Source organism: Panthera uncia, chromosome X (assembly GCF_023721935.1).
Source record: "Panthera uncia isolate 11264 chromosome X, Puncia_PCG_1.0, whole genome shotgun sequence".
Lineage (NCBI taxonomy): Eukaryota > Metazoa > Chordata > Mammalia > Carnivora > Felidae > Panthera > Panthera uncia.
This window is the reverse complement of record NC_064817.1, coordinates 57552957-57579741: the sequence shown is the minus strand read 5'-3', so window position 1 is coordinate 57579741 and position 26785 is coordinate 57552957. Positions and strand designations below refer to the sequence as shown.

The 26785-nt window shown below is 36.6% G+C and overlaps 1 protein-coding gene across 2 annotated transcripts; it reads left to right on the top strand.

Moving 5' to 3' along the window:
- Positions 1-26048, top strand: RLIM (ring finger protein, LIM domain interacting). 2 transcript variants are annotated; one of them, XM_049644680.1, is made up of 5 exons: positions 1-207; positions 2010-2073; positions 16173-16365; positions 17666-17749; positions 19040-26048. In XM_049644680.1, exons 3-5 carry the CDS (start codon positions 16197-16199, stop codon positions 20650-20652), a joined length of 1866 nt encoding a protein of 621 aa, XP_049500637.1. In that variant the 5' UTR covers positions 1-207; positions 2010-2073; positions 16173-16196; the 3' UTR covers positions 20653-26048. The 2 variants fall into 2 exon arrangements, with proteins under 2 accessions (XP_049500637.1, XP_049500636.1); XM_049644679.1 differs by lacking the exon at positions 2010-2073.
- Positions 26049-26785: the final 737 nt, after the last annotated feature.

Here is a 26785-nt window from a genome sequence, read left to right as displayed (position 1 = left end):
TTGTGGGCAGTCGTTTCCTGTCGCTGCTTGGTAACAATGGGGAAGATAATGGCTGCCTGAGCAACGTCTCCGAGCAGGCGCTGGGCTAGAGGCGGGTCTCAACCAGCGACTCATCGGAGGCGGGCTTGAGAGCAGGGCAGGGGAGGTGCACAGGAGCCTCGGCGGCGGCGGCCGAACCGACAGAGTCGGACCCGACACTAAAACCGAGTAAGTGAAGCCTTGGGAAACCTCTTGAGAAATGGATGGAGCGTGAGAGGAAGACAGCGGAGCTGCGGCCGCCGCGTTCTCTCAAAATGGCCTGAGTGTCGCGTCGTGGCGGACGCTCAGCGCCGCCTCCGGACCCCAAGGCGCTGATTGCTGCGGGGGGCTCCGTGGCGTAGTCGCCGCTGCCATTTTAGTTGGGCGTATAGTCACAGTCTCTTGAAGAAGGGGAAGGAGGTGGGTAGTACTTCCTCCCCGTGGCGGTGCAAGCTAAAGCCAAGGTCCTCTACAATCTTAAGAATTTGGGGGAGGCGATTTATGAGTGTTGTCCTCCGGCATGAGAATCTTTGATCGTCTTAGGGTTTTTTCTCTTTGGTTCTCTGGAGGCTTACCTCGCTTCCTTACCCCTCTTTTACATGGCGGGCTTGGGCTTGGGAAAAGGGAAAAAAATCAGGCTGCTCTAAGTCAGTTGCAGGGAACTCTTGGGCCTTTAGATTTCTCAGGATTTGAAGAACCCCACTTCGAGCCCTTCTGCTGGGCACTATCAATTAGACGCCCCCTGGGGCCACGATGACATCTTCCCTGAGGATCTGGGGCAACTGGTTTACCCCCTTACTCGATAACCCTGGCATAGTATTTGCCAGATACCACTGCAAGAATCCCCCGAAAAGGCAGGGAAAAGCTGTTGCGTGTTTGTTGTTTTCCCTGGGTAAGGGTGGGAATTGGGCCAAAACATTTTAAACTTAATTTCCTTCAATCCGGCAACAACCCAACCCCTCCCCCCTCAAAAAGAAAAGCCTAAGGGTCTCGGCTTCTGCGGGCGGTACCTGCCACGTACGCCATAGCTTTAGTAACTAGTATTAACCGGTTGGGCTTCTGCTTCCTGAATACTCAGTCCCTTTTTCCCTTATGCTGATTAATTTCAAGATGGAGGAGACAGCCACGTTCCTTCCCTAGACAGTTACCCTGTACTTATTCCACAGGTTAGTCCGGGAATTTGAGGTCTAGCAATCTTGTTATTTAGGTCATTCTTTTCGTTTAGGGGCAAGAGGAAGCATTTATATGAGGTTGTCATCCACCATTTGCAAGGTCTAACAGTAATTTTTTGCTGCAAATAAGGAGCCCCCATTTCCTGAATCAGAATTAACCGCTGTCGCTTTGGATCATTGAAGGGAGGAAGAAATAAATGTACTACTAGTCGTTTCTACTACTAGAATCATTTACTTGATTCTTCGTGATTAAAGACAAAATTACCCCAAGCACCCCCATCAGGTACCTTATGTCCCTACTGGATGACTTGAGACCAGGCAGCCCAATTATAGCCCCCCCCCCAAATCAGTTTTCTAAATTATAAAGTACCCAGGAAGACCAATCCAAATACTTTTTAAACTATGATTTCAAGAGACTGTTACACTGAACAATTTTCATTCTTTAGCCTAAATGTCCTGCTGAGCTTTCATACTTTAGTTTCTGCCATAGGCTCCTGTAATGTGCCAAATAAGTACTTGAAAGTAACCATCAGAATCTGAAAATATTACTGGTCTGAGGAAAGGCCTATTTTAAGCAAGCTTATATTAAAAGGTAGATTGGCTTTCAGCCTTTAAAGGAAATCTTATATCTAACACAAGATTGCTGGTTTTCTCTGACCTTCTCAATCTCCCCAAATAATCCTAATAGTAATACTAAATTAGGTTGGGTTATGGGGTAACTTAAAATATATAGGATGTGTTTTTTTTAGGATGTGTCTATTTCAAAGAAAATGTCTATCTTATGAAAGAGGAAGAATAATGGATTCTTTTTTTTTCTAGAGCAGAGAGTGAAGAAAACTAAAATCCAGTTTATTGTATTACAATACTATGTCATAACAGTCAGGTAATTTATTTTTTGTTGCGTCTCCTGATGATTTATGTGTAGAATGCATGTTTAAAAATATTTATTCTGTTTTGCAGGCCCTGTAATTGGATGGGCTCATTTGATATATGTTTATTGGTGCTGGGCATTCTTCATGATGAAAATGGGTTTTTCATTGGGAATTCAAAGGGTAGTGTGTCTGAGTAGCTAGAACTCACTAGTGTTTTGTCTGTGAATTTTCTTCTTTTAAAATAATATCTGAAGTTTACCAATACCTATATAGAACAGAAAGAACAAAGTAGAAATTTGCTGCCTTAAATCATTGTTGGAATGGGATGGGTCTAAATAAATAGTGTTTCAGTGTTCATTGAATAACTAAATGAAACATCAGTTGAGTGTCTTACAGGAATATAATCTTACATTGGTTTGGGTGGTGGTCAACTTTTTTCCTTCAAGGTCCAAAAAATCATAATTGATATATGATACTATGATATTAACTCCTTTCATTACCATCATTGTTAAGGTAACCACATAATTTATTGCCCTAGCCAGGTTGCTTTTAAGAGCAAAAGGGACATTATTAGTAATTATGCCTGGACAACAGGTGCAAGCCTGGATTGCCCTAGGCAAACTGGGATGGAATTAGCTTAAATTCATAACTAATTTGTATTGAATGTGTATGTTCTGTGTCCTTTGTTTTTACATGCATGACTTTGTAATCCTCATAGCAAAGCCTCATGAGGATATTAACTATTTTACAGAGGTAATCGAAACTGAAAAGAGGTTAAGCAATTTGTCCTCAATTAAATATCTAATAAATGGTAGAGCCCCCATTTTAACCCAGGTCTCTTTGAACCTGGAGTCACTAAAGTTTTATACCTCTAGACTTAATTGCTCTCTAATTAGTTTGGAGATGGAAATAAAATGAAAGCTTGTTATAAAAGAAATCTATAGGTTAGATCATTTCAAAAACTTTTGTTCCCACTTAAAGGGAATCTGCTTTATGAAGTAGGTGAGACTTTTAGCAATTATCCCATCCCCCTTTTTTTATGTCCTGGTTCCTGTTTCAGCTATTACTGCTTGTGATATAATTTGATAACAATTTAAAATCAGAAATGGTTTTAAGAAATAGCTTAATGAAATGATCTGGAAATGTTAGGCTGGTTGTATATGTTCTTTCAGGTTAGTGAAGATGTTGTGAGGCCTTAAATAATATAGTAGGTCAGATGGGACATCTGCATCTGTGGAATTATAATGTGTGTATTACTTTTTCCATAGACCTAGTAGATTGTGAAATAGAGCAAATCACTCACCAGCCTCTTGTCCCTTGATTTACCATAGGGTGGATAACAAATTAGAAAGTGAAAATTCCTCTCTCAAATCCAGATTGATGAGGTGCTAGAATTTTGGGCCACTGCGTAGGACATGTTTTTCTTTTGTAAGTTTACTTCCTTAACACCTCTGTATAACACAAAGATTTCCAAAACCTTATGGGCCATCGACTTCAGAAAGTATTCGTTTATATAATCCCTTGACATTTTGATAACCAGTGTAAGAAGGCAATAATGCTTGTGTCTATTTTTTCCTTCATTATTTTTTCCCAACCTTGAAAATGGAAATTTCCTAGATAATCAGTTTATTTTTCCTGTCATCAATTGAGATGTTTTTTAAATATGAAAATATTGGCAATTTTGAACAATTCAGGAATATATGAACTTATGGTTTTATTTCTGAAATATATAGTTGATCTTCTTGTTGTAGATTTTCTGACCCAAGATTTTTGTTCATTAGTACACTACTACATATGTGTGAGACAAATATCTATAGACAGTTTGTGGTATGTATATCAATTTGTGCACCTTTTGCAATGATTTCATGACTCCAGGTTGGGCTGCCATTATAACATTTGCATGGTGATGAACATGATACTTTGTTGGGGGGCGGGTATTTGTGTTGGGTGTTTTTAACTTTATAATGAAAAATGGTCTCTTTCCTCTCACTCTCCACTTAATTAAAAGCTGTAGGGAGAAGGAAGTTAACTCTTAATTATAATTTTAATTTTCTTACTGGCCAAATTTCCCATTAGTGTCAATTATATCCAAGGTGACTAACTATATTAATTTATCCAAGCTGGAACAGTTTTGAGAGTGAAAGAGGGCCATATTAATAATTACTGTGGGACAACAGGTGTAGATTGCTACTCTTCTGGATAAACTGGGGATATATGGTCACTATGGTCATCGTTTGTATGTCAGAACACTGGTTCAGGAAGCACAGTTGTCAGCATGTTTCATTCGGTAACACAAAATTGTTTCCCTCAAATGATATAACCGTCATTTGTGTACATAATATTTTCTTTTTTGGTCAAGGGATTTTTAATTTTAAAAACTTTCTCCACTTTTTAAAAAGTTAGATGTAAAACTTATGTTTTTAAAGATAGTATCTTAAAGATAGTTCTTAAAGATAGTTATCGATTAACACCAAAACTGTCAGTAGTCAATGATTTTACATTACTTTTTTATGAACACTTGAACATTTTGGTGTTTTGAGTCATTTTTTGACTTGTTGGGGATAATAAGGCAGAATTGAGTTTGTGTGGATAAGACCAAATTCCAATTTAGTGATGTAGCTCAATAATAACATGGAATGAGTAATCGAAGATTAAATTTACTGTCTAAAGTACTTGAGTGAATAGAAATGTCATCATGATGGTTTATTAACTAACTTGTTCCTGTGAACTGGCAGCATTTGGTTTGATCTCTGTCCTCTGATTTGTTGTCATTCTTATTAATACTCTTTCAATTTAACTGTTGTAGAGGGTTGTAATAGAACTGTTTGTGAGCTGCACATCAGTAGACTTCCTGCCAAGAGATTTAGACCCATGAGGGACACTTCTGAATCCTTTTTTTTTTTTCTGCTGTCCTTTTCAAGTGGTAAAGATAAAAGAATATAAATGAGGCTGAAGTAACATTGCCATGCAGATAATATTTTGTAATCTTGTATTGCTATAATAGTATCAATAGTGGTAGAGTCCTTGGTAGCATCCTCTGATAGGCCAGTATTGGAAATAATCAACAAATTGTGTGGGTGATGACAGGTATTATGTATTAGGTAAAGGCAGTGAAACATCAATCCTGTCCTGTTTTTCAAAGAGGGGTGCTTTATATTTCTGTTGAAAAAAGTAAGATAGTCACAAAAAGGAGATAGAAGTGCCTGAGTGAAGTGGTAGGGAGAAAAGCACAGCGTTTTAGGCTGATAGCCTAGTTACTCATGTTGTTTCTTAAGCCTTATTTTTCTGACTTATTACTGTAATGTGACCTGGGTTATATTTTATTCATAGTCACAGATTCATAGAACTGGCAGGTACCTTATGGATGGTTTTAATCCAGCTCTCTTAATATTGATGAAGATCCTGAGGCACAAGAGGTTAAGTGAATTGGCCAAATTAACATAACTGGTTAATATTACAGCTGAGACTAGAACCCACTATCTCCTACTTTCTCCTTTTCACAGAACGGAATTCCACCCTTCCACTGATAGAATAAAAAAGCTGTTTGATTGTTAATCATCTTTTGTCTATTACAAATGCTATAAAATTTTAATTACACATTCTGTATATGTAAATTCTCAATACTTTTGGTGACTACATATACAATAGTACTTTATATCCTGACCTCAAATTCAGTGGTTCTTTGTGATTTAACTTTAAAAAAAAAAAAACTGCGTTAAATATTTTTCATTTTGGTGATGGTATTATTGAACTATTTTCTTTATTGATGAGGATTGCATGTCATCACGTTTCATTTATTTCTGAGGTTCTTAATGAAGCTCTGTTGCAAACAGAATGATGCTTGTTCTTTTTCAGTATGACACATTTTTATGTTGATACTATGATTTTTTTTAATTGGCATGTTCTGCTTTAGAACACTATTGAGTCTGGAGCTTGTATGAACACAAAAGATGAAATGCTCAAGGTGCTCTGGTAATTAGTTGATATTAGGTTACCTTGATTACTCCCTCCCACTGTACCTTTTTGTTTTTAAGAAGAGATTATATCTCACAGACTTAATAGATGTGGCTTCTTTTTAAATTGATATTCACACAAGCATTTGGATTTCAGGATTCAGTTTTGTAAAGTCTTTTGTTTAACAGTATATTTTTGGTGCCTAAAGTCTCCTTCATTGGGTACTGTGATGCAGTATATCTATTGAATATAATATGTATGTATTTAGCACCAGGAGTAACCCATTAGTATGAACAATATGTTTTAAGTGACTTTTCACCCTGACATAAGAAAATTACATTCTTTAAAGATTGGAGAACATAGGAAAATTAAATGAAAAACTTTTAACAGTGGTCAGAAACATAGTGATCTGCATACTTGTATTAATATATAAGAAATGGAAATCACTAAGATAGTGCTTTAAAATACTCAAGGTGAATAAAATCTGCTTTAAATTCTCTAATTACAGAATAAACCTCAGGTTTAGTTTTCTTGCTGGCTTTTCTTTCCTGGAATTGAATTTACCTGACACAAACATTCATTGACCAAACGAATAGTTTTGGAAATGACTGGGCAAAATTTATAATTCGGCTGCTCATTTCCAGGAATGGATTTGGATATATTGGCACACAGTACTCTGGAAGAAATAAGGTTAATAAAATATGCTACTTTTTGTTTTTAAAACAAAAGTACTAAAAGTTGGCTTACTTAAATTAAATAAGTCCTACTTGCTTCATACTGCTTATAAAAGGTGTTTTGTTGCTTTGGAAGTTTTCATACCAAGAGTGAACATGGTATAAAAAGCTCATAGTGAGGTTGAATACTTTAGACATGCCTGTTGGGATTGAAGGAATGTGTTTTAAAGTATATAGTTTTGCAACATTATTGGGAGTCAGTTGTTGATGTAGTGAAAACTTGACTGGATTTGGAATTAGGAGGCTTGTATTTAATTACTGACTCTTTCCACTTACCAGCTACATGGCATTTGGTAAATCACTTTCTCACTCTATACCTGTTGTCTGTAAAGTAGAGGTGATTATTCCTACTTCATAGGATTGTTGTGAGGATTAAGTCAAATATAAGTGAAAGGGTTGTGTCAATACATGGTAGTGGGTATTGCTTATAATAAGGGAGAGACCTAAGTGACTTAACAATTACATATTTGTTCTCTTAAATTGTTTTATTGGTAAGCTTTTCAAAAAATATTTAAGTTTAAAAGTGGGTGATGCTAATCATATATTTACTCCAAAATTTCTGACTTATGCACATGAATATTGTAACTGAGAATAAGATAACTAAATAGATTTAAGATGTTCTCTTTTATGTTGATAGAAGGAGCCCAAGAGTGTGGGAGGATTCTTCTTTCCTCTTACTAGTTAAACTGGAAGTGTACCACAGTGTTCACTATAGAGTAGAATCTAGAGACCCATTTTGGCAACATAATTCTTTATTAAAATTTGACACCAAAATGGAGAGAGATCTGTATTTGATCATTTGAATTGTGGTGTCTGGCATCTTTAGTGTGCTTTAACCTTTAAAATGTTCATTTTCACTTACGAGTGGTAATGTTACATCTACCAGGGTCTGAACCTGTGGTTTAGATTTACTATATTTTCTCACTTTATTCCGCTTGGGTAATAAAGGGACTGCTTAAAATAAGATCAGGTTCATGGATGTGTGTGTGTGTGTGTGTGTGTGTGTGTGTGTGTGTGTGTGTTTAAGATCATTTTACAAGGCATTTGGGAGCATTGCTTATATTCAGGATTTCCTTTTTTCTCCAGAATGTAATTACCTCTTGTCCAGGGGAACTCTGCAGGTGTAACGGTCATAACTCACCCATTAAATGTCCCTAAAGTGTAGAAGTGTCTTGTCAGTGCTGAAATCTCTTGACCCCCATGCCCAGCCTAGGGGAAATGCAGAGTAAATCAGAAAGAAGGCAGAAGTAGGGAAAGAAGTCAGAGTTTTCTCTCCCTGTCCCCTAATCAACTACAAGAAATAAACTTCTCCTTCAGTGGACACCTGTACCTTAGCAAAAACATTGTGTGTTCTGTTTAATGAAGCCTTGCTGGTTTGGTCGCAGTTTTGAAATAAAAATAAGTGTGTTACAAGGGATGTCATGTGGGGAAATTATTTTCCTTGATTTTCTCTGGTGTATATTGGGAGGAGGGAAAAGGAGAGCAGGATATGATTATGGAAGTAAGAGTAATTTGGATGATCATGTGTTGCTTTGTGAGTGTGTCCCATTGTTAAAGTGTTAAATTTAAAGATAAAATTAAACCAAGATAAAGATTCTTGCATGGAATAAACTAACCTCTAAGCTCACCAGGAAAGAGCTGTTTAGGATTCAACAGTCCCTAAAATCACAGTGTCAGTAGGGTTTTGAATAGAGGTGTAATGTTTTGTCTCTAGTTTCCATGTAGGAAATGATAGAAATTCTAAAAAGGTCAAGAATGAAATCTTGATGATTGGTGAGCATAGGAAAGAATTCTCTATTCCATGTATATTGGTAGAATATTAACATTACTATTTTATTTTAGAAAAACATAAAGAGGATGTATAAATAGTGGGTGTGTAGAGCACGAACAATATATTGGGAACACTTTGAAATTCGTCGCATATGTGGGATTTCTCTACCTTACAAGCAAATTCTTTCAAATTGCACTGTCCAGTGTGGTAGCCACTCAGCACATGTGGCTACCTGACACTCAAAATGTCACTGGTGTAAGTGTATTACTGAACTTTCAATTTTCTTTAATTTTAACTAAGTTAAATTAAAACTGAAGCAGTGTAAAATATTTTCTCATTAAACACAACTTCGTTGTTTTGGTAGGACTGCATTTTACTTTAACCATTGAAAATTTAGTATCTAGCTTGAGATGTGCTGTGAATGCAAAATACCAGATTTCAAACACTTGGTATTAACAAAAAAGAATGTGAAACATCTCACTAATTTTTTATAGTGATAACATGTTGAAATGGTATTTTGGTTATGTTGGGTAAGTAAGATTATGAAGAATATTTCAAACTATAAAAGACCACGTAAGGCATGAAGTGCCACTCTAGTGGCACAAACGCTGTGTGCAGCAATGGATGAAAAAATTGCTAGCTGAGATAGTAATAGTTTCTTAGGAGGTAAGATTTCATTTCATTTCATCTTAAAGGATGAGTGAAATGGGGAGAGACTAAGAAGCGGCTGAGGGAACAGTGTTAGTGGAAGTGTGAAGGTAGTAAAGTACAAGGTATGTTGCAGGGCAGGGATGCAGCAACTTAAATGGATTTGTCTTATCAAAGTGTTATAACAAAATTGTGGCAGTGGAATACGTAGCTTAATAGGACCCTAAGCCCAGAATAGAAAACTAAGAGATTTCCCCATCCTTAATGACATGTTAATCCAAAGGGTCTTTTGAAGTCCATCTGTTCAAACTCCTACCTAGTAAGCAATCTCCTCTTAATATCCACCAGAATTCTGCTTGAATATTTTGAGAGAATGGGTAGTTTGCTTGCTTCAAGAGGCTGGTTACATCTCCACTTTAGAATAGTTTCATTGTTAGACCATTGTATCAAAAGAAAGAAATATCTGCTCCCATAGTTCTTCAACTGTTAGCCCTAGTTTGATTCTGTGGTTCTCCCTTTCATGTTATAACTCTAAATATTTGAAAATGTAAATCACGCCCGTTTTTAGTTTTGTCTTCATGCAAGTCTTCGTCTTCTCCGGGTAATTCAGCCATTTTCTTTATGGTGTTCCCTGACTTGTCATTTTGGTCATTCTAGATCTGAACAACAGGTTGCCTTGGGTCTGTTACCTCTTTTATTTGAACACTGTGGTCTATGAACACAGTATGAGACTATCTTAGGTGTCTTAGCTAGGTCAAACAGGTTTTTTATTGAGCTTTTTGTTAACTGAAAACTTGAGGTCTTCATGTGAACTACTCTTTTCACAAGAGTAGGTTTCCTCCCCACTCTGTACTCTTCGTATAGGTTATTTTAATTTGATAATCCTTCATAAAGTGTTCAGGGTAGCACATATACCATCACTTTTGTTGATTTCAGCTCATCCTCACAAGCCACTGAAAATTCAAAATATTACTTATCATATACATACATCTTCATTACTAACTCCCAACTCTGAATTGGTTAGATTTGGTTGGCATGTCTTTGACATGGTTCTTATTTAAATACTGAAGACAGGATTCTTTGCAGGTTGACATTGCTCTGTAACCTTTGAGGGTGAATCTGTTAAGCTGTATTCTGTGAATCTGTTAAGCTGTATTGTCATCAAGCTCTTTGCTACTCAGACTGTGATTCTAGGATCAGCAGCAGCAGCATTTGGAGGCTTATTTAAAATGCAGGTTCTCCAGCCCCACCCCAAATCCACTGAATCAGAATCTGTATTTTAACAGGATTTCCAGGTGATCTGTTTGTATGCTGAAGTTTGAGAAGCGCTAATCTAGGCTACATTTCTCCATGATGATAAATAAGGATGTAAAACCTTCTCAGACTCTGTACAGAAATCAACCCAGACTAGTCAGCAGTGTAATTCTGACGTTCCTATTAAAGAGGTTCTCAAACCTAACTGTTCAATAGAATTACCTGTGGAATTTTTAAAATATTGCTATCTGGCCAACCCCAGAGAAAGCTTCCCAGGTGATTCTAATGTACAAGCCTAGGTTGAGAACCATCCCTATGGAAAGCAAATAAGGTTAATTTGGCAGTGAACCCCACTGCTGGTAAACATATTTTTCTTCTCCGTGTTTGCAATATACCTGATAGTCTATTCCAAAATTTCCCTCTAGGTTTCTGGTCAGATTCTGCTGTGCTACAGTTTATAGACTTCACTTTTTATTTGAAGGTTAGATAATTTCTAAATCTAGTGTTTTTATCATCTCTCCTATTCTCTGCGATTTCTCAGAGATTATCATTAGAAGTTTTGCAGTTCGGTCTCTTGATTCTCTCTTTGAGAAGTTTGTTTTTTCCACTGCTTCCAGTTGGAAGGTGGTTCTCCTTGTTGAATAAAATAGGAACAAAACAGAAGTTGAGTGCCTCTACCTTCCGTCCTCTGTTAATATACCAACTCCCCCACCACTCAGTATAAGACTCCTTTCTTGTTTCAGATTCCGTTTTTCAAAGCCATTTTAAAAATCTTCCATATTTTTGCAAGTTTCTGTTCCATATGGGCTTTAACCTCCCCGATGCTGTTCTTAAGACTTTGTGACATTCCCTCCCTGATGCTGTTCTTAAGACTTTGTGACATTCTTAGAACAGTCCTTGGTATGTGAGTTTTCTGTTATCTTTGGTTCATATCCTTCAAATGTCAGAACTTACCAGACATTTTTGTCTTTGAAGATTTATGTTTTAAAAGCCTTTCAACCATACTGAGTTACACTTTTTTTATAAATTATTTTTAGAACTATTTACTGATCCTCCACAAGTGGACTTTGTCCTAACTTTCATGTTAACTTTCAGAATATTAGGTGCTTAAGTACATTAACAAATATCACTGGTGGTTTTCTTTGGTTTGAAGAGTTATGGCTGAAGTGTCTTTTTCCTTTGTGCTTTCCTGTATTTTTTTAAGTTAGCTGCTTAACTATTACCAACACCAAATTGTGTTCCTTAGCTACATATGGAAAATTTTGACTTCCTTTTGTTTTTTGTTTGTTTTTTTTTCCATTTCCTGGCCTATATGACTTTAAGCTGTTGATTTCCAGTCTTAAAGTTTAAAGTTATAAAAACCAGACAGGTAGAGAAGCTGCTTCTTTTATTATTATTATTATCTGAAAGAGAGTTTGGTTTTATTTTCCTCTTTAGTACTGAATTGTGAATATCCAGATATTTCATGTATTGTATTTGGGATTGAATCTTAGTACTGATATAGATTACCTCTTCCACAAGTCAGGTTTTCATATTTTTGTGGAATTAACTTTTATATTTTCAGTGTGAACTTAAGGTCAATCTGGTGTTAGAAGGAAAAAAGTTAGAGGATGACTTTTTTTTTTTTGTTTGGAGTCTTATTTTAGATTGCTTACTTACTACTGTTGTTTTTCATTAGAGTGGTTAATTGAAAGTAGTAGAAAAGCCAGGTAGTAATGTGTTTTTTGGCTTTGCTGATCAAAAAGCAAAATTGAGCATATTTCGTAGTTATTTATATAAAAAGAGAGAAGCCCAAATTTCCACAAAGTTTTTCTTGGTAAAACTCAAAATATAATAATAATGGAGTAGTATTCTGTAATATGGGTCTGATAACAGGAAGAGTGGCATTCTTTTTTGGAGGGACATTTTGCTTAATCAGAGCTAAACATATTACTTATCAAAATTATTTGCAGATGTTCATCTAGTGTTACTGACTTTAAATGAGATTTTCCTTATTTAATTTTTGAAAATGTCTTTTCACACATACAGGTACAAGAAAACCTAGGAGATACTGCAGGTTCAATTCCAGACTAACATAACAAAGCAAATATCACAAATATAACAAAGCAAATAAACCAGGTCAAATGAATTTTTTGGTTTCCCAGTGCATATAAAGGTTATATTTACAGTGTAGTCAGTTAAGTTTGCAATAAATAGCATTATGTCTAAAAAATGATGTGCATACCTTAATTTCAAATGCTTTGTTGCTTAAAAATGCTATCCATCATCTGAGCGTTTCAGTGAGTCGTAATCTTTTTGCTGGTGGAGAGAGGGTCTTGCCTCCTTGATGTTGCTGCAGCTTCTACATCAGCATTTGCTGCTTCACCTTGCAGTTTTATATTAGGAAACCTCATGAACTACCTTTCAAACTTTTCTCATGCAGCTTCCTTACCTCTCTCAGCCTTCATAGAATGAAAAGTTTTAGGGCCTTATTCTTGATTAGGCTTTGGCTTGAGGGAATATTGGGGCTGGTTTGATCTTCTATCCAGACCACTGAAACTTTCCATACCAGCAATAAGGCTGTTACCCTTTCTTATCATTCGTGCATTCACTGGAATAGCACTTTTAGTTTCCTTCAAGAACTCTTCCTTTGCATCCACAATTTGGCTGTTTGGCACAAGAGGGCTAGCTTTTGGCTTATTGTGGCTTTTGACATGCCTTCCTCACTAAGCTTAATCATTTTGCTAGCTTTTGATTTAAAGTGAGAGATGTGTGATTCTTCCTTTCATTTGTATACATAGAGGTCATTGTAGGGTTTAATTAATTGGCCTAATTTCAGTATTGTGTCTCAGGGAATAGGGAAGCCCAGGAGAAGGGGGAGAGATGGGGAACAGGTGGTTGGAGCAGTTAGAACACACACATTTATCTCTTTAGTTTGCTATCTTACATGGGCATGGTGCATGGCACCCCACAGCAAATGTAATAATACAGATCACCACAGCAAATGTAATAATAAGGAAAAGTTTGAAATATTGCAAGAATCACCAAAATGTGAGACAGAGACACAAACTTAGCTAATGCTGCTAGAAAAATTAGCACCAATAGACTTGCTCCACTCAGGATTGCCAGAAACCTTTCAATTTATTTAAAAAAAAAACCAGTATCTGTGAAGTTCAATAAAACACGGTATGCCTATATTGCTATCTAATCAGTACACAAGCATAGAATTTTAATGAAGCATATTTATCCCTTACAGAAGGCATTTATAGAATTCATTTGATATTTACCTTTCAGCATATCATTACACGGCAGAATTATCACTTTCAGTTGAAGGTTAGGTGGAAGCTCCTCAGATGCAGTTAAAGGGATTTTGAAATAAGGAAATTTTCTTTGTACTTGCAATGAGGTCCAAAAAATGCTTCCGGTACTGTAATTTGTGCTCAGAAAATAAATCTGTTACAAATATGTAGGGGAATGGAACTGTTGTTTCTTTGATAGTGTGTGTAAAGCAGCTTAACATTGTGATTCCAGTGTTAGTTGTTGTTGAAATGATCTTACTGCATTATAAGTTTTGCATATAAGTGCTGTTCTGCCTTATAATTTTAGGTTGAATTCCTTAAAACACATTAGGAAGTCTACAGCAATAGCTAATTTCTCAAGCCATTCATCATTTGGTAATAGTGATTGAAGTTGGTTCTTCTCATTCAGAAAAAAAATTCAGTCTTGGACTTGAGTACAATGAATTACACTATAACTTTACCAAGGCTAAGCCATCAAATTAACAAGGAGTAGGGCAAGTTAGGAAATTCAGCTTCTATTTCTGACAAAAGTTAAAGAGAACTGGTGATGTTTAAGTCCACAGTAATGAAGTTCACTGGTAACAATACTGGTTCAGTAATACGTTAGATTCACATAGTTTCTGCAAACTACCTGCTGATGAATAATATAATGAATAACCATAGACTTTAAATACCTTACATTTTCACAAGCTTTATAAATTTGTCCAACTTGTCTTTAGCTGCTGTACATATATATTTACCACCATTTCAGTTGTAACACATCTTAGCAGATTTCACTTTAAGCTGTGCTCAATTAATGTTTTCTCAACTTTTTTGAAATAGTTGGGGCACCTCGGTGGCACAGTCAGTTAAGCCTCTGACTCTTGATCACAGCTCAGGTCATGATCTCATGGGTTAGTGAGTTTGAGCCCTGCATCGAGCTCTGCGTTGATGCTGTGGAGCCTGCTTGGGATTCTGTCTCTCCTTCTCTCTGCCCCTCCCCCACTTGTGCACATGCTCTTTCTCTCTCAAAATAAAATAAACTTAAAAAAAATAGGATCACCTGTAGTTGCTCCATGCAGACTATTCATAGAGGCTACTTCTGTAGTTACTTCAAACTTCTTGAGTAATCAATACTTGACTCCTTGAATAAACAACTGAATAGTATCAATTACATTTGTCGACTCATCAAGAGCCAAGAAAACTCACTCAGAATCATTTGCTGTCTCATTTTTCAATTGATTATGACATGTCCCAATATCCTTGAATTTTTGAGCAGCTACTCTCACAAAAAGCCAATCATCTTGGGGTGCCTGGGTGGCTCAGTCAGTTAAGCATCCAACTTCGACTCAGATCATGATCTCACGGTCGGTGAGTTTGAGCCCCACATCAGGCTCTGTGCTGACCACTCAGAGCCTGGAGCCTGCTTTGGATTCTGTGTCCCCTCTTTCTCTGCCCCTCCCCCACTCACATGCATGCTCTCAAAAATAAATAAACATTAAAAAATAAAAAAACAAAGCTAATCATCTTAAACAGGTTTATTTTCTCTGACACATTTCTTTAGCTTCTGCAATGAAGCACAGTTTAATTAACTCCCCATTATAAACAGCTTTTCTTGATTTAGCCAACAAACCACTTGGAAACTTACTTTGGTTGAAGTTTCATTTTTTTATTGTGAGAAAATATTTTGTGATGAGAGTGTTCTTTTTAAATTTTCCAATTTTTTGGACTGTAGCTCTTCTGTGAATTGGGAATATCGTGATGGTTGCTTAGTCTGATAGTATGAACGTGTATTTTATTTTAGCACAGTTAAAGAGTGCCATTGCATAATAAACTCAGTCTTTTCCATCTCACAACAAAATCCATATTCCACTATGCCTTTGAGGTTGACAAAGTGCACTTTTACTTCATTTGACATGATAAGTATGAACTGGTAATTTTTTAAAATGTCACAGTTCTGGTGATATGTATGACACTTGAAATTCTGTCAGGTTACATCACTGCAGTTTATAAGGTGCAGATCATCACCAATGCAAAGTGATGAGAGTGCCACATCAGGTCGCTCATCTCTATTCAGCTCTGCCATTACAGCACAAAAGCAGCCACAAACAATACGTAAATGAATGTGTATGACTGTATTCCAACGAAACTTGATGAACACTGAAATTTGAATTGCATATACTTTTTGTGTATCACAAAACATTATCTCCCTTTTGTAAAAACAGTCTTTAAAAGTGTAAAAAAAAATCATTCTTTGATCTCAAGGAAAAAAATAGGCGCCAGGGCTGGTTTTCATAGTTTGCTTACTCCTGACCTACTTTTTTCCTAGTATAACAGTCCTTTTTGGGAGTTTTTCTTTGATGAAATTTTATTCATATGATGTCTGAAAATTCACATCTTGACCTGCATTCTGGATTTTCACATAATTTAAAGTGTTCTGCAGAACACATGGTAACTTTTGTTTTCAAGATTGATCTCCTTTCTCCTTGTAGATAATTTTCCACTTGTTCATCAAGATGGAAAGCTCAGATTCTAACGATAAAGGAAGTGGTGATCAGTCTGCAGCACAGCGCAGAAGTCAGATGGACCGATTGGATCGGGAAGAAGCTTTCTATCAATTTGTAAATAACCTGAGTGAAGAAGATTATAGACTTATGAGAGATAACAATTTGCTAGGCACCCCAGGTATGCGATGTGTGAAGATTACTGGTCTTTTAAAAAAAAAATCTTATTATAAAAATCTGTTTCTGCAGCCATTATGATGTATGATTTAAAAAATTTTTTTAATGTTTGTTTATTTTTGAGAGAGACAAAGTGCAAGTGGGAGAGAATTGAAAGCAGGCTTCATGCTCTGAGCTGTCAGCACAGAGCCTAATGTGGGGCTCGAACTCACGATCTGTGAGATCATGACCTGAGCCAAGGTCGGACCCTTAACCGACTGAGCCACCCAGGTGCCCCATGAAGTGTGACTTTAATACAAGGGATACAGAATGACATTTATTGCTGTACTTATTGCCTAATTCTGTTCACTTGTATTTGGAATTATCCTCTATCACATCTTTTAATTATGAATTATACTATGAATTTATAGCAAGCTGAATTGAAAAGACTGGAACTGAACAATATTTTTGTTTTTAGTTAGCTTTATTTAACCTACAAGACATAAGTCTGAGTGTGGAAGAGCTAATGGGAATGTTAGTTCCTAGGACAGACTTCCTTTTTTGTCATCTCCGATTCCCAGATTATTTTCTAATCTTAATCCTCCAAAGCTGGCCTTGGGTAAAATTGTTAATTCAGAACTTTGTGCTTGGTTATTCTCTTTTGCCCAATTAGGTCCCATTTGATCCTAATTAAAACTCATTATCTCTAGTCCTCCTCATATCTATTTAATTCTTTTTAAAAATTTTTTTAATGTTTTTACTTTTGAGAGAAAGAGTGCAAGCAGGGGAGGGGCAGAGAGGGAGACACAGAATTAGAAGCAGGCTCCAGGCTCCGAGCTGTCAGCACAGAGCCCATTGTGGGGCTCGTACTCAAGAACTATGAGATCGTGACCTGAGCCAAAGTCGGACGCTTAACCGACTGAGCCACCCAGGCGCCCCTCTATTTAATTCTACTAACTTTTGAGTTAGTGTTTAAATTTTAAAAGGTAAGGTGTTAGTTAGCATGCCTCTTATGAGAAGGAGTGTGTTTTGAGCCAACAGAACCAGACTTGAATCAGAATGCCTAAGTTGGTATTCTGGCCCTGCCATTTATTGATACATCAGTCTCTCACTTAGTCTCAGTTTCCTTGTTTTAAAATGCAGATAATAATGTCTACTTCCCAGAGTTACAGTTTTAAAGAATGAGCTGTTATATGCCAAAGCATTTAGTAAACTGGAAAGAAACTTATATAAGTTTTAATGTCATGCTCCCATACCCAGGTTCCTACTCCTTGGTTTTCATCTCAGTTTTTGTAATTTGGCAAACATTTTTAAACTATTTTCAGGTGAAAGTACTGAGGAAGAGTTGCTGAGAAGACTACAACAAATTAAAGAGGGTCCACCACCACAAAACTCAGATGAAAATAGAGGTATATTTTGCTTTGGAGGGTGGGTAGAGGATTAAATAGATAAGGAACTTCAGTAAATGTCAGCCAGAGATTACCCAGAAATGGAACAAATTAATTTAGTGCTAAGTAATTGTTAATAAAAAGAGAATTGGCAATTTCTTGATATTTGGTGAGAATGTCAACATGTTTTTTTCTGCTTCACCTTTAGGTTGTTTGTATTAATTGAGACATAGTGAGAAATGGCTTATTTAAATGTGATATTTTTTTCTTGATTTTTTTACCTCCATCGAAATTTCTTCCCTCCTACTGAATTATTTTTTCCTTATAAACATGTGAGTTATCCACCAGCAGAAAGAAGTGGCTATATTCTCTAACCTAGTAGCTATCAACAGGTTATAATTCCCACCCCCACCCCCCCCCACCTCCCAGGGGACATTGGCAATACCTGGAGACGTTTTTTGGTTGTTGTCACAACAAGCTGGGGATTTCTACTAGTAGCTAGTGGGTAGAGGCCAGGGATGCTTCTAAACATCTTTACATCCTAAAATTCACGACAACACAGCCCCCAGAACAAAGAATTATCTGGCTCAAAATGGAAATAGTGCCAGTGTTGAGAAATCCTGCTTTTATGTTTTAAATAGGATTGTAGGGAATTTGGCTATCTAACATAAGAGGCTATGATAACAGTTTGGTTCTTGAGCATGCCATTACATGTACTATGCCAGATTCAGACTATTCATTTGTTCTGGTCTCCAGTTTCATGTTAATTTAAGCTCTTGGTAATATGAAGAAGTACTCAATACTTTTAAACCAGTAAACACCATTTATATTTTTGCAACGGCTGCAGCAGTCTTGTGTTTTAAAAGACCTATATATCAAAAGCATTTAAGTCAGTATCCTAGAAGAAATACTGTAAACTAATGAAAATTTGAGAGAAATGTACTTTGCACTAAAGCAGTAGCCCTGTACCTTAACTGGCATTTGTCTTGTTTGATTACATTAGTGTTTTGACAGTGGACTGAAAAAATGTCTTCTATATATGAAGTATTGAAAATAGACTTCCTACAGATTCCCTTTAAAAAACATTCTCTAAATTTCTCTAGGATTAGCTTGTTCTCTTGAAACGAAGTTAAAACATTCCTGTCTTTACTTTGCAAATCTACACAGTATAGCTTACAAATGTCTGTAAATGTGACATCCATTGGGAATCTTTCTTTTTTCTCTAACGCAGAGTTTCAGAGCATTATTATATGATTGTCCTAATTTTAGTAGTTCCTTTTTCTCCCTCACCCCTCCCTTTTTTAAAAACAGGTGGAGACTCTTCAGATGATGTGTCTAATGGTGACTCTATAATAGACTGGCTTAACTCTGTCAGACAAACTGGAAATACAACAAGAAGTGGGCAAAGAGGAAACCAATCTTGGAGAGCAGTGAGCCGGACTAATCCAAACAGTGGTGATTTCAGATTCAGTTTAGAGATCAATGTTAACCGTAATAATGGGAGCCAAAATCCAGAGAATGAAAATGAGCCATCTGCAAGACGTTCTGGTGGAGAAAATACAGACAACAACAGCCAAAGGCAAGTGGAAAATCCACGATCTGAATCAACATCTGCAAGGCCTTCCAGATCAGAACGAAATTCAACTGAAGCATTAACGGGAGAAGTCGCACCTACCAGAGGTCAGAGAAGGGCAAGAAGCAGGAGCCCAGACCATCGGAGAACCCGAGCAAGAGCTGAACGAAGTAGGTCGCCTCTGCATCCAATGAGTGAAATTCCGCGAAGATCTCATCATAGTATCTCATCTCAGACTTTTGAGCATCCTTTGGTAAATGAGACTGAGGGAAGTTCTAGAACCCGGCACCATGTGACATTGAGACAACAAATAAGTGGACCTGACTTGCTAAGTAGAGGTCTTTTTGCAGCTTCAGGAACCAGAAATGCTTCACAAGGAGCAGGTTCTTCAGACACAACCAGCAGTGGTGAATCTACAGGATCAGGACAGAGACCTCCAACCATAGTCCTTGATCTTCAAGTAAGAAGAGTTCGTCCTGGAGAGTATCGGCAGAGAGATAGCATAGCTAGCAGAACTCGGTCAAGGTCTCAGACTCCAAACAACACTGTCACTTATGAAAGTGAACGAGGAGGTTTTAGGCGTACGTTTTCACGTTCCGAACGGGCAGGTGTGAGAACCTATGTCAGTACCATCAGAATTCCGATTCGTAGAATCTTAAATACTGGTTTAAGTGAAACTACATCTGTTGCAATTCAGACCATGTTAAGGCAGATAATGACAGGTTTTGGTGAGTTAAGCTACTTTATGTATAGTGATAGTGATTCAGAGCCTAGTGGCTCAGTCTCGAGTCGAAATGTGGAAAGGGCAGAGTCACGGAATGGAAGAGGGGGTTCTGGTGGTAGTAGCAGTTCTGGTTCCAGTTCCAGTTCTAGTTCCAGTTCTAGTTCCAGTTCTAGTTCCAGTCCTAGTTCCAGTTCCAGTGGTGAAAGTTCAGAGACTAGCTCAGAGGTGTTTGAAGGCAGTAATGAAGGAAGCTCATCATCAGGCTCATCAGGTGCCAGGCGAGAGGGTCGACACAGGGCCCCAGTAACATTTGATGAAAGTGGCTCTTTGCCCTTCCTTAGTCTGGCTCAGTTTTTCCTCTTAAATGAGGATGATGATGACCAACCTAGAGGACTCACCAAAGAACAGATTGACAACTTGGCAATGAGAAGTTTTGGTGAAAACGATGCATTAAAAACCTGTAGTGTTTGCATTACAGAATATACAGAAGGCAACAAACTTCGTAAACTACCTTGTTCCCATGAGTACCATGTCCACTGCATCGATCGCTGGTTATCTGAGAATTCTACTTGTCCTATTTGTCGCAGAGCAGTCTTAGCTTCTGGTAACAGAGAAAGTGTTGTGTAATTAAGGTCTGAACTCTCAGCTATGTAGCTGGTATAGTGATGGGCAAACAGGAATCACTTGCTTTATGCCCACTTTTTGGGTGGTGCTTAAATGTAAAGTAGCAACCTGAATTGAGTCATTGCTTTCTGAATGCATCATTGTCCTTTTTCCAATTTCTGTTCCAGAATAAAAGGAAATATTTAAAAAGCAATGTTTTAGGACATAAAAATCTGATTTCAGTACCAGTAATTGCTATTACTGGTGATTCATCATCTACATTTATCAGTTTTGCCTTTGTTATCTTAAAAGATCAGCCTTAGCAATGACTCTTTATCTGTTTCTCATTGATCTTTGATCTTTAACGTTTCCCATGCCATAGGAGAGAGGGGCAAAGGAAATTCCCAGTTTAGACTAAGTTACAGTACATGTATAATAAGTGATTGCTTAAAGCTTTGCCATTCCCAGTTATTAGTTGGCACAAATTCAGCTACATGCTGAATGTCATTTGTTCACCTTTCAGATGAGGTGATATTGGACGTCAGTGTAAATAACACTAAGGTTAGGATCTTCTAAATGTATAACTGTCTCCTAAGCCCATCACTGTGGCACACTGTAGAGTGAGCTTATAGTTTAATTGAGATATTTATCTTGTGGAAATATTAAAAAAAGCCTATGCTTGTGTAAGTGAAAAAATCACATTCATTTGTTTAAAAATGTAAAGCTATTTTGTAGAGGCTCAGTACTTTTCCAATGCACTGTTGTATTAATGCATTAAAAATTGTAAAGTACCATGCTTAGAAATGAAAAAACTGCTTTTTGTGAGCCAACATAGTAAAAAACACACCAAACAAAGTACAAAGCTGCTTTTGTAAGTGTGTAGATGTCAAGAGCAGAACATATCTATAGTATTTATAATGTATGTGAACAGCTACTGTGACATGCAGAGGAAAGGACGGAGTGCAGAATTGTACTGCGTTGAAGATAACCAATGGAAATTTTGTACTTTAACTTGGATTTAGGCAGGAAATGAAAGATAGGAGGAGTAAAGAAAACTGCTCTGAAGAATTTAAAATTTTTATGAAGACAGTAACCATATAGATGTGAACTGGTTTCACATGGTGAGATCCTTGACACAGTATTTTAATTGAGCTGATGAAATAGATTTAACAACTTTGGTAGAGTTTTGGTTTAAAGAAAACAAACTACTACCACCTAGCACAAGTTTACATTGATGTTTCTACAAGTCTGCTCCTCAAAAAAAAAAAAAGGTGGAGGAAAGAGACTATAAACCACTTTTAGCATAAGAATTAAAGTTGGTACAGAGGTGTGTACTCTGTAAGAAAGTCTCCAATTTGCATTATTTTCGAGATTTGTCTTTTAAGGTACCAGGCCACACTTTCTAATATTTCATTACTATCTAACACACACTTAACATCTCATATTTAAAGACCAATTGAAGAATTAAGGGATATTTGTCCTTTGTTGAAAGTTGGGTTATTTGAAATTCAAATTTTTCATTGTACTGCTCATATTTGAAGATGAGGCTGCCAACTCAAAATCAATGGCACATGCATTTTTGTGTTGTTTCCTTAGTAATAAGATTAGGTTTATGAAAAACCCCAGTACTTTTGCCAAATTTCTCTTTTGAGACCAGTTTTGGTTAGGTTTAGTCTGACTGTGGAGGACTTGTTTGTTTATCTGGGAAAAGATAGTGGACCCAAAGAGGAATTGAACACATCCTTGGTCTTTAAAGTGACAACTATCCACGCATAGTCAGATACTCTACAAAATAAACAAGTCTGCTTCAGGAATTATCTGGCTACCTTATCTGTTATCAACTTGTCTGTAAAGGTTATTTCAAAGCTCATTCTTTTATATTTTCCTCCAGCCTTCAATCCTACCTAAGTATCAAGGTAATTAACTTGTAAATATGGTAGTTGTTTACTAAGGATATGTACTGCTCTTGCAAGGAAATAATGTCCAAACAAAGCTTCACTTATTTTTTTTAATATAAGCAGATTTCACTGTTTATGGCGCTTATGTAATACATTTTATCTTTTTAAAAAAAATGTCCATGTAAAAGTCAGGATTCCTTTATATTTGTGAGCCTCCTTGTCTCTTTTCCCAAGGGTGTAATCTACGGTTTTCATATCTGCAGGGTAGTCCCAATTGGCTAAAAACAAACCCATTTTCCTCTTGGTTTGAAATGTCCCATTATAAGGGTGTTTATTTTAAATAGTTTAAAAACAACTACAGCACATTCTAAGCATAAAAGTTATTGACAACAGGTACCTCCCTAACCTCCCAAGATGTATTACTCATTTGTGACATATTAAAGTAAGAGGTAACTCATGCAGAATGCTGGTTATGAATGTAGATATTGAAGCTATTCATAAACACTGGAAATAGGATTTTAAGTTTTTAGCCTTCAGTAGAATGCACATATTGGACATGTGCATGTGGACACCTTTTTCAGTAGCACTCATTAATTTCCATTGGATTGTGTAGAATGGATACAAATATTTTAGTGAAATTTGCTACCTTTTTTTTTTTTTTAAAAGGCCCATGACTATACTTATTGGTGTTGTGGACCTTGGAAGACAAGGTCATTTGTAGGTGTCAGATGTACAATGGAGAACAAGAGTCTTTTTTCCCCACCAGCATCCAAAACACCTATTCTCTTGAGGGAACATTTTCTTGCTAAAGACTGCATTTCATTTTGTATCTTTGCACTTTTTCTTTATTACAAAAGGTTCTGTGTTGAAGACCTAGTTTGAACTTCATGCAGTAATAGGAACAAGAAAAAACAATGTTGGGAAATAACGTTCAGAGCATAGGGAAAAATACTAAAAACTGAGTTTTCTTGAGTATTTCAGATATTTTTAAAAATTCACTTACTGGTATGAAGTGTTTGAGGTGTTATGTTGTTTAACTCCAAGCAGCTGACAAGGTTGAGATTTATTATTACTAAAACCAAAATTGAGCAAGTTAGGTTTTGAAGTGTGCAGACTTTATCTATAGCAACACTAGAAGATGAGCCATATTGTTAATTTGGAATATTTGCTCTAAAAAGAACACATTAGTTACACCTCAGTGGTGTTAATGGTTAATGGAGGTGGGGATTGAGAGAAGTGTTCACATTAGTGTTGGGAGTATAGGAAATAATTAATTGTAAAGTTAACAAAAAAAGTTTAGTACCAGGATTGTGTGTGTGTGTGTATGTGTGTGTGTGTGTGTGTGTGTGTGATGTACACACACACACACAATCCCTATAAACATGATTGTTGAGTTTATCCAAACTTTAAGATTAGGAAACTGCTTAGCTATAAGTGTTACCTCAAGTAATTTTTTTTCCTTTGGGAAAACATGTCCTTTCTGTGCCAAGTGTTCTCTCCTAGTGTCAGTGTCTCAAATTGTATTTATGAAGGGTTATCACTCAATATGCTTTTTTATTTAACCACCTGCTTCTCAAGTGTCTATGACCTGAAATGGGTCAAGCATCAGTCGTGACTTTCAGTCATTTCCCAAAATACCCATGCGATAGGGAGGTTAATGTTGCAAAATGATTCTCACAAGGCCATTTTTACAGCTTGCTAGAATACAGTGGCACCTTGTGGTGGTTGTTGATACTTTCCTTTTAAAAACGGAGGGTATTCCCCTCCACCCCTTTTTATTCTCCTTTGTTCTTTTGTGAACAAAAAATATAATCTTCCTTGAGTTTTTAAGTTTTACTTTACTGGCTTCCCTATCAAATGTATGGTCAATATTAAGTACACAGAAGCCATGTTTGCAGGGCACTTTTTTCTTTTCTTGTCTTATGAGACTGTTGATTGCTATTTTCTAAAGTATTCTGTACCTTAGTGATGAAAGAGGTGGATAAGGCACATATGAAAGTGTTGGGCGTTGTTTCCCCCCCTTATCTATAGTATAATTGTTCACTATGTTTAATATTCAATAACAGTGTTGTAATTCAATGAGTTAACTGGTAAATTGTACACTTTTGAAAAACACTTGAAGACGTAAATCAAAAATAACATGCTTCATTTGGAAAGTTAAAAGTGCAAGGTCCGAGGAATGAGTGTTTCACTTATTTTTAAATTGGATTTTTAATTAGCAACTAAGAAACAGCTACGAGTTAAGTACTTACCCTTTAAAATTTTTAGCATCTTGAAATTGAGTTCTTAACTGGAACACTTCTAAAATACTGTAATATTCCCAATAGGTGAGTGATTTCGCTTTAGTAACTCCATCTTGTACTTACAATAACAGTGTAGGATAGAGCTGGTACTCAAGTGTTGGAACTCTCGAGATAAAAACAGTTTTTATCAGTTTCCATTTCTGTATAGGTGTTTTAATTCAAATTTGAAGCAAATGAACACACTCTCCAACACTCTCAAATACAATTACAGTGAGATATTTGGCTTTGATTAGGATTTGTTTACTACTAAAGAGCGACAAGCTGCTTTATAGTCACTTGGATTGAACCATACCTTAAATACATGCAATGAAAGTGAACCCCACCATACCACTGTGCCTGGTTATTTCAGGGTTCCTCTCAGTTCCTCATCTTGCAGATTTATTCCAATACCAACGTATGGTTGAACCAGTTGCCCAGCCTTAAACTCTATTTAGTGGCCCTCTGCTAACATTCTTTGAACTGATTAATTTGTGTTTGAACTGTCAGATGTTTGGATTTTACCTCTTGTTAGCTCCATTTGTCCCTGGTGCTGCTTTTAAAGATATAGGGCCATGTGATCAGGTATCAGGTTGAGTAGGTACGCAGTTGGCCTGGTTATGTATCTGTGCCTGTTTTATCTTCTCCCATGAAGAGCTGCTTTGGTATAGATGTTTACTTGGATTCATATATAAAGAACTAACTGGGCAGCAGTCTTAGAAAGCTTTCTGAAGCCAAAAGAACCTGAAGGGATTTGGAGGGGGAATAGTAACAAAAGCTGCCTTTATGTCTTTGAACATGAAGCACATAAATGTATGTTCTGTAAAGACTAAAGTGATTGTTATACCAGGGCTTCCTGACCTCTGGGAGAGATTTTGAAAAAAGCAGAAAGGAGCACAAAGTGAAGTGAATTTGGTTGGCTTGCTTTATCGGTTTCTCATTTTCTTTCAATTTTAAATCTTAACATAACACCCTTCTCCAATATCTATCCAGAAGACTCCTGGTTGGGAAGCCCTGTATTAAATTTTGAGAATGTACCCAGTTTCCTTTTTTTTTTTTTTTTGTACAGTGCTTTACACCTGCTAAAAAATAACTTGTTTAATGCAAAACAAGACCTTGAAAGGTCAGTCATATTAAAGCTGGTTTGATTAATAGTTATCTTTTAGGAAGAAGCTTTTTCCCTATGTAAGATGTCATACTGCAGATTTAAAATATAGACTATCAATAAAATGCATGAAGTGATCATTTGTGCTTGATCATCTCTTGGGTTTTTCTTTAAAAAGGGGAATCTGATAAATCTAATAAAGGTTTTGTTGCATCAAACCAATGTCACATAGACTTGATTTTTAGAATCAAGTGAAATTCCTTAGCACAACCTTGATTTTAATTTTCCTCACTTCCATGAGTTTGAGTAGGTACTGGTTTATGGGATATGACCTCCATTTTATGTTGTGTAGTTTAATGGCTTTATCCTTTATCTTCAAGTGGTAAAATAGAAGATTAAAGTGTATTCCGATGCAAGAATCCTGAAAAGGTTTATGTAAATAAGACATCTTAAGTAGGTGCATTTTTGCTGTTAACTTGTATTCTCACCATTACCCTGCCTACTCTCTTGCTTGACCTCTATAAATGCAAAAACCCATCTAGGTGTGCACATGTGTTCATGTAGGTTTTGTTTTCCATCCCTATTTCCAACCTCTTAACACATGTTCCTTAAGCCACTAAGATGTCATGTCCTTGTTTCTTAAGTAGGTTGTCACATTCTGATACCTGGATGAGACTTCCCCTTGGTACTGATAATCATTTAGCTGATGGTGGTTTTTATTATAGTTTCATTTCCTCTGGTGCCCACTGAGCCCTGTTATTGGCATGGGAACTCAGTTCCTCGGAATAACTTTGGTGTGGTCAGCTCTTTGCCTTATGACCTTCCCAGGGTTTTTAAGTGTTGTTCATGATTCTGCTCTTTGAAACTCAAGAACA

What these genes read in the sequence shown, in the direction of transcription:
- RLIM (XM_049644679.1), top strand. Translation starts at nt 16,197, where the DNA reads ATGGAAAGCTCAGATTCTAACGATAAAGGAAGTGGTGATCAGTCTGCA. An exon ending in CAATTTGCTAGGCACCCCAG is followed by an intron (nt 16,366 to 17,665) that starts GTATGCGATGTG and finishes AACTATTTTCAG; the next exon opens with GTGAAAGTACTGAGGAAGAG. An exon ending in AAACTCAGATGAAAATAGAG is followed by an intron (nt 17,750 to 19,039) that starts GTATATTTTGCT and finishes TTTTAAAAACAG; the next exon opens with GTGGAGACTCTTCAGATGAT.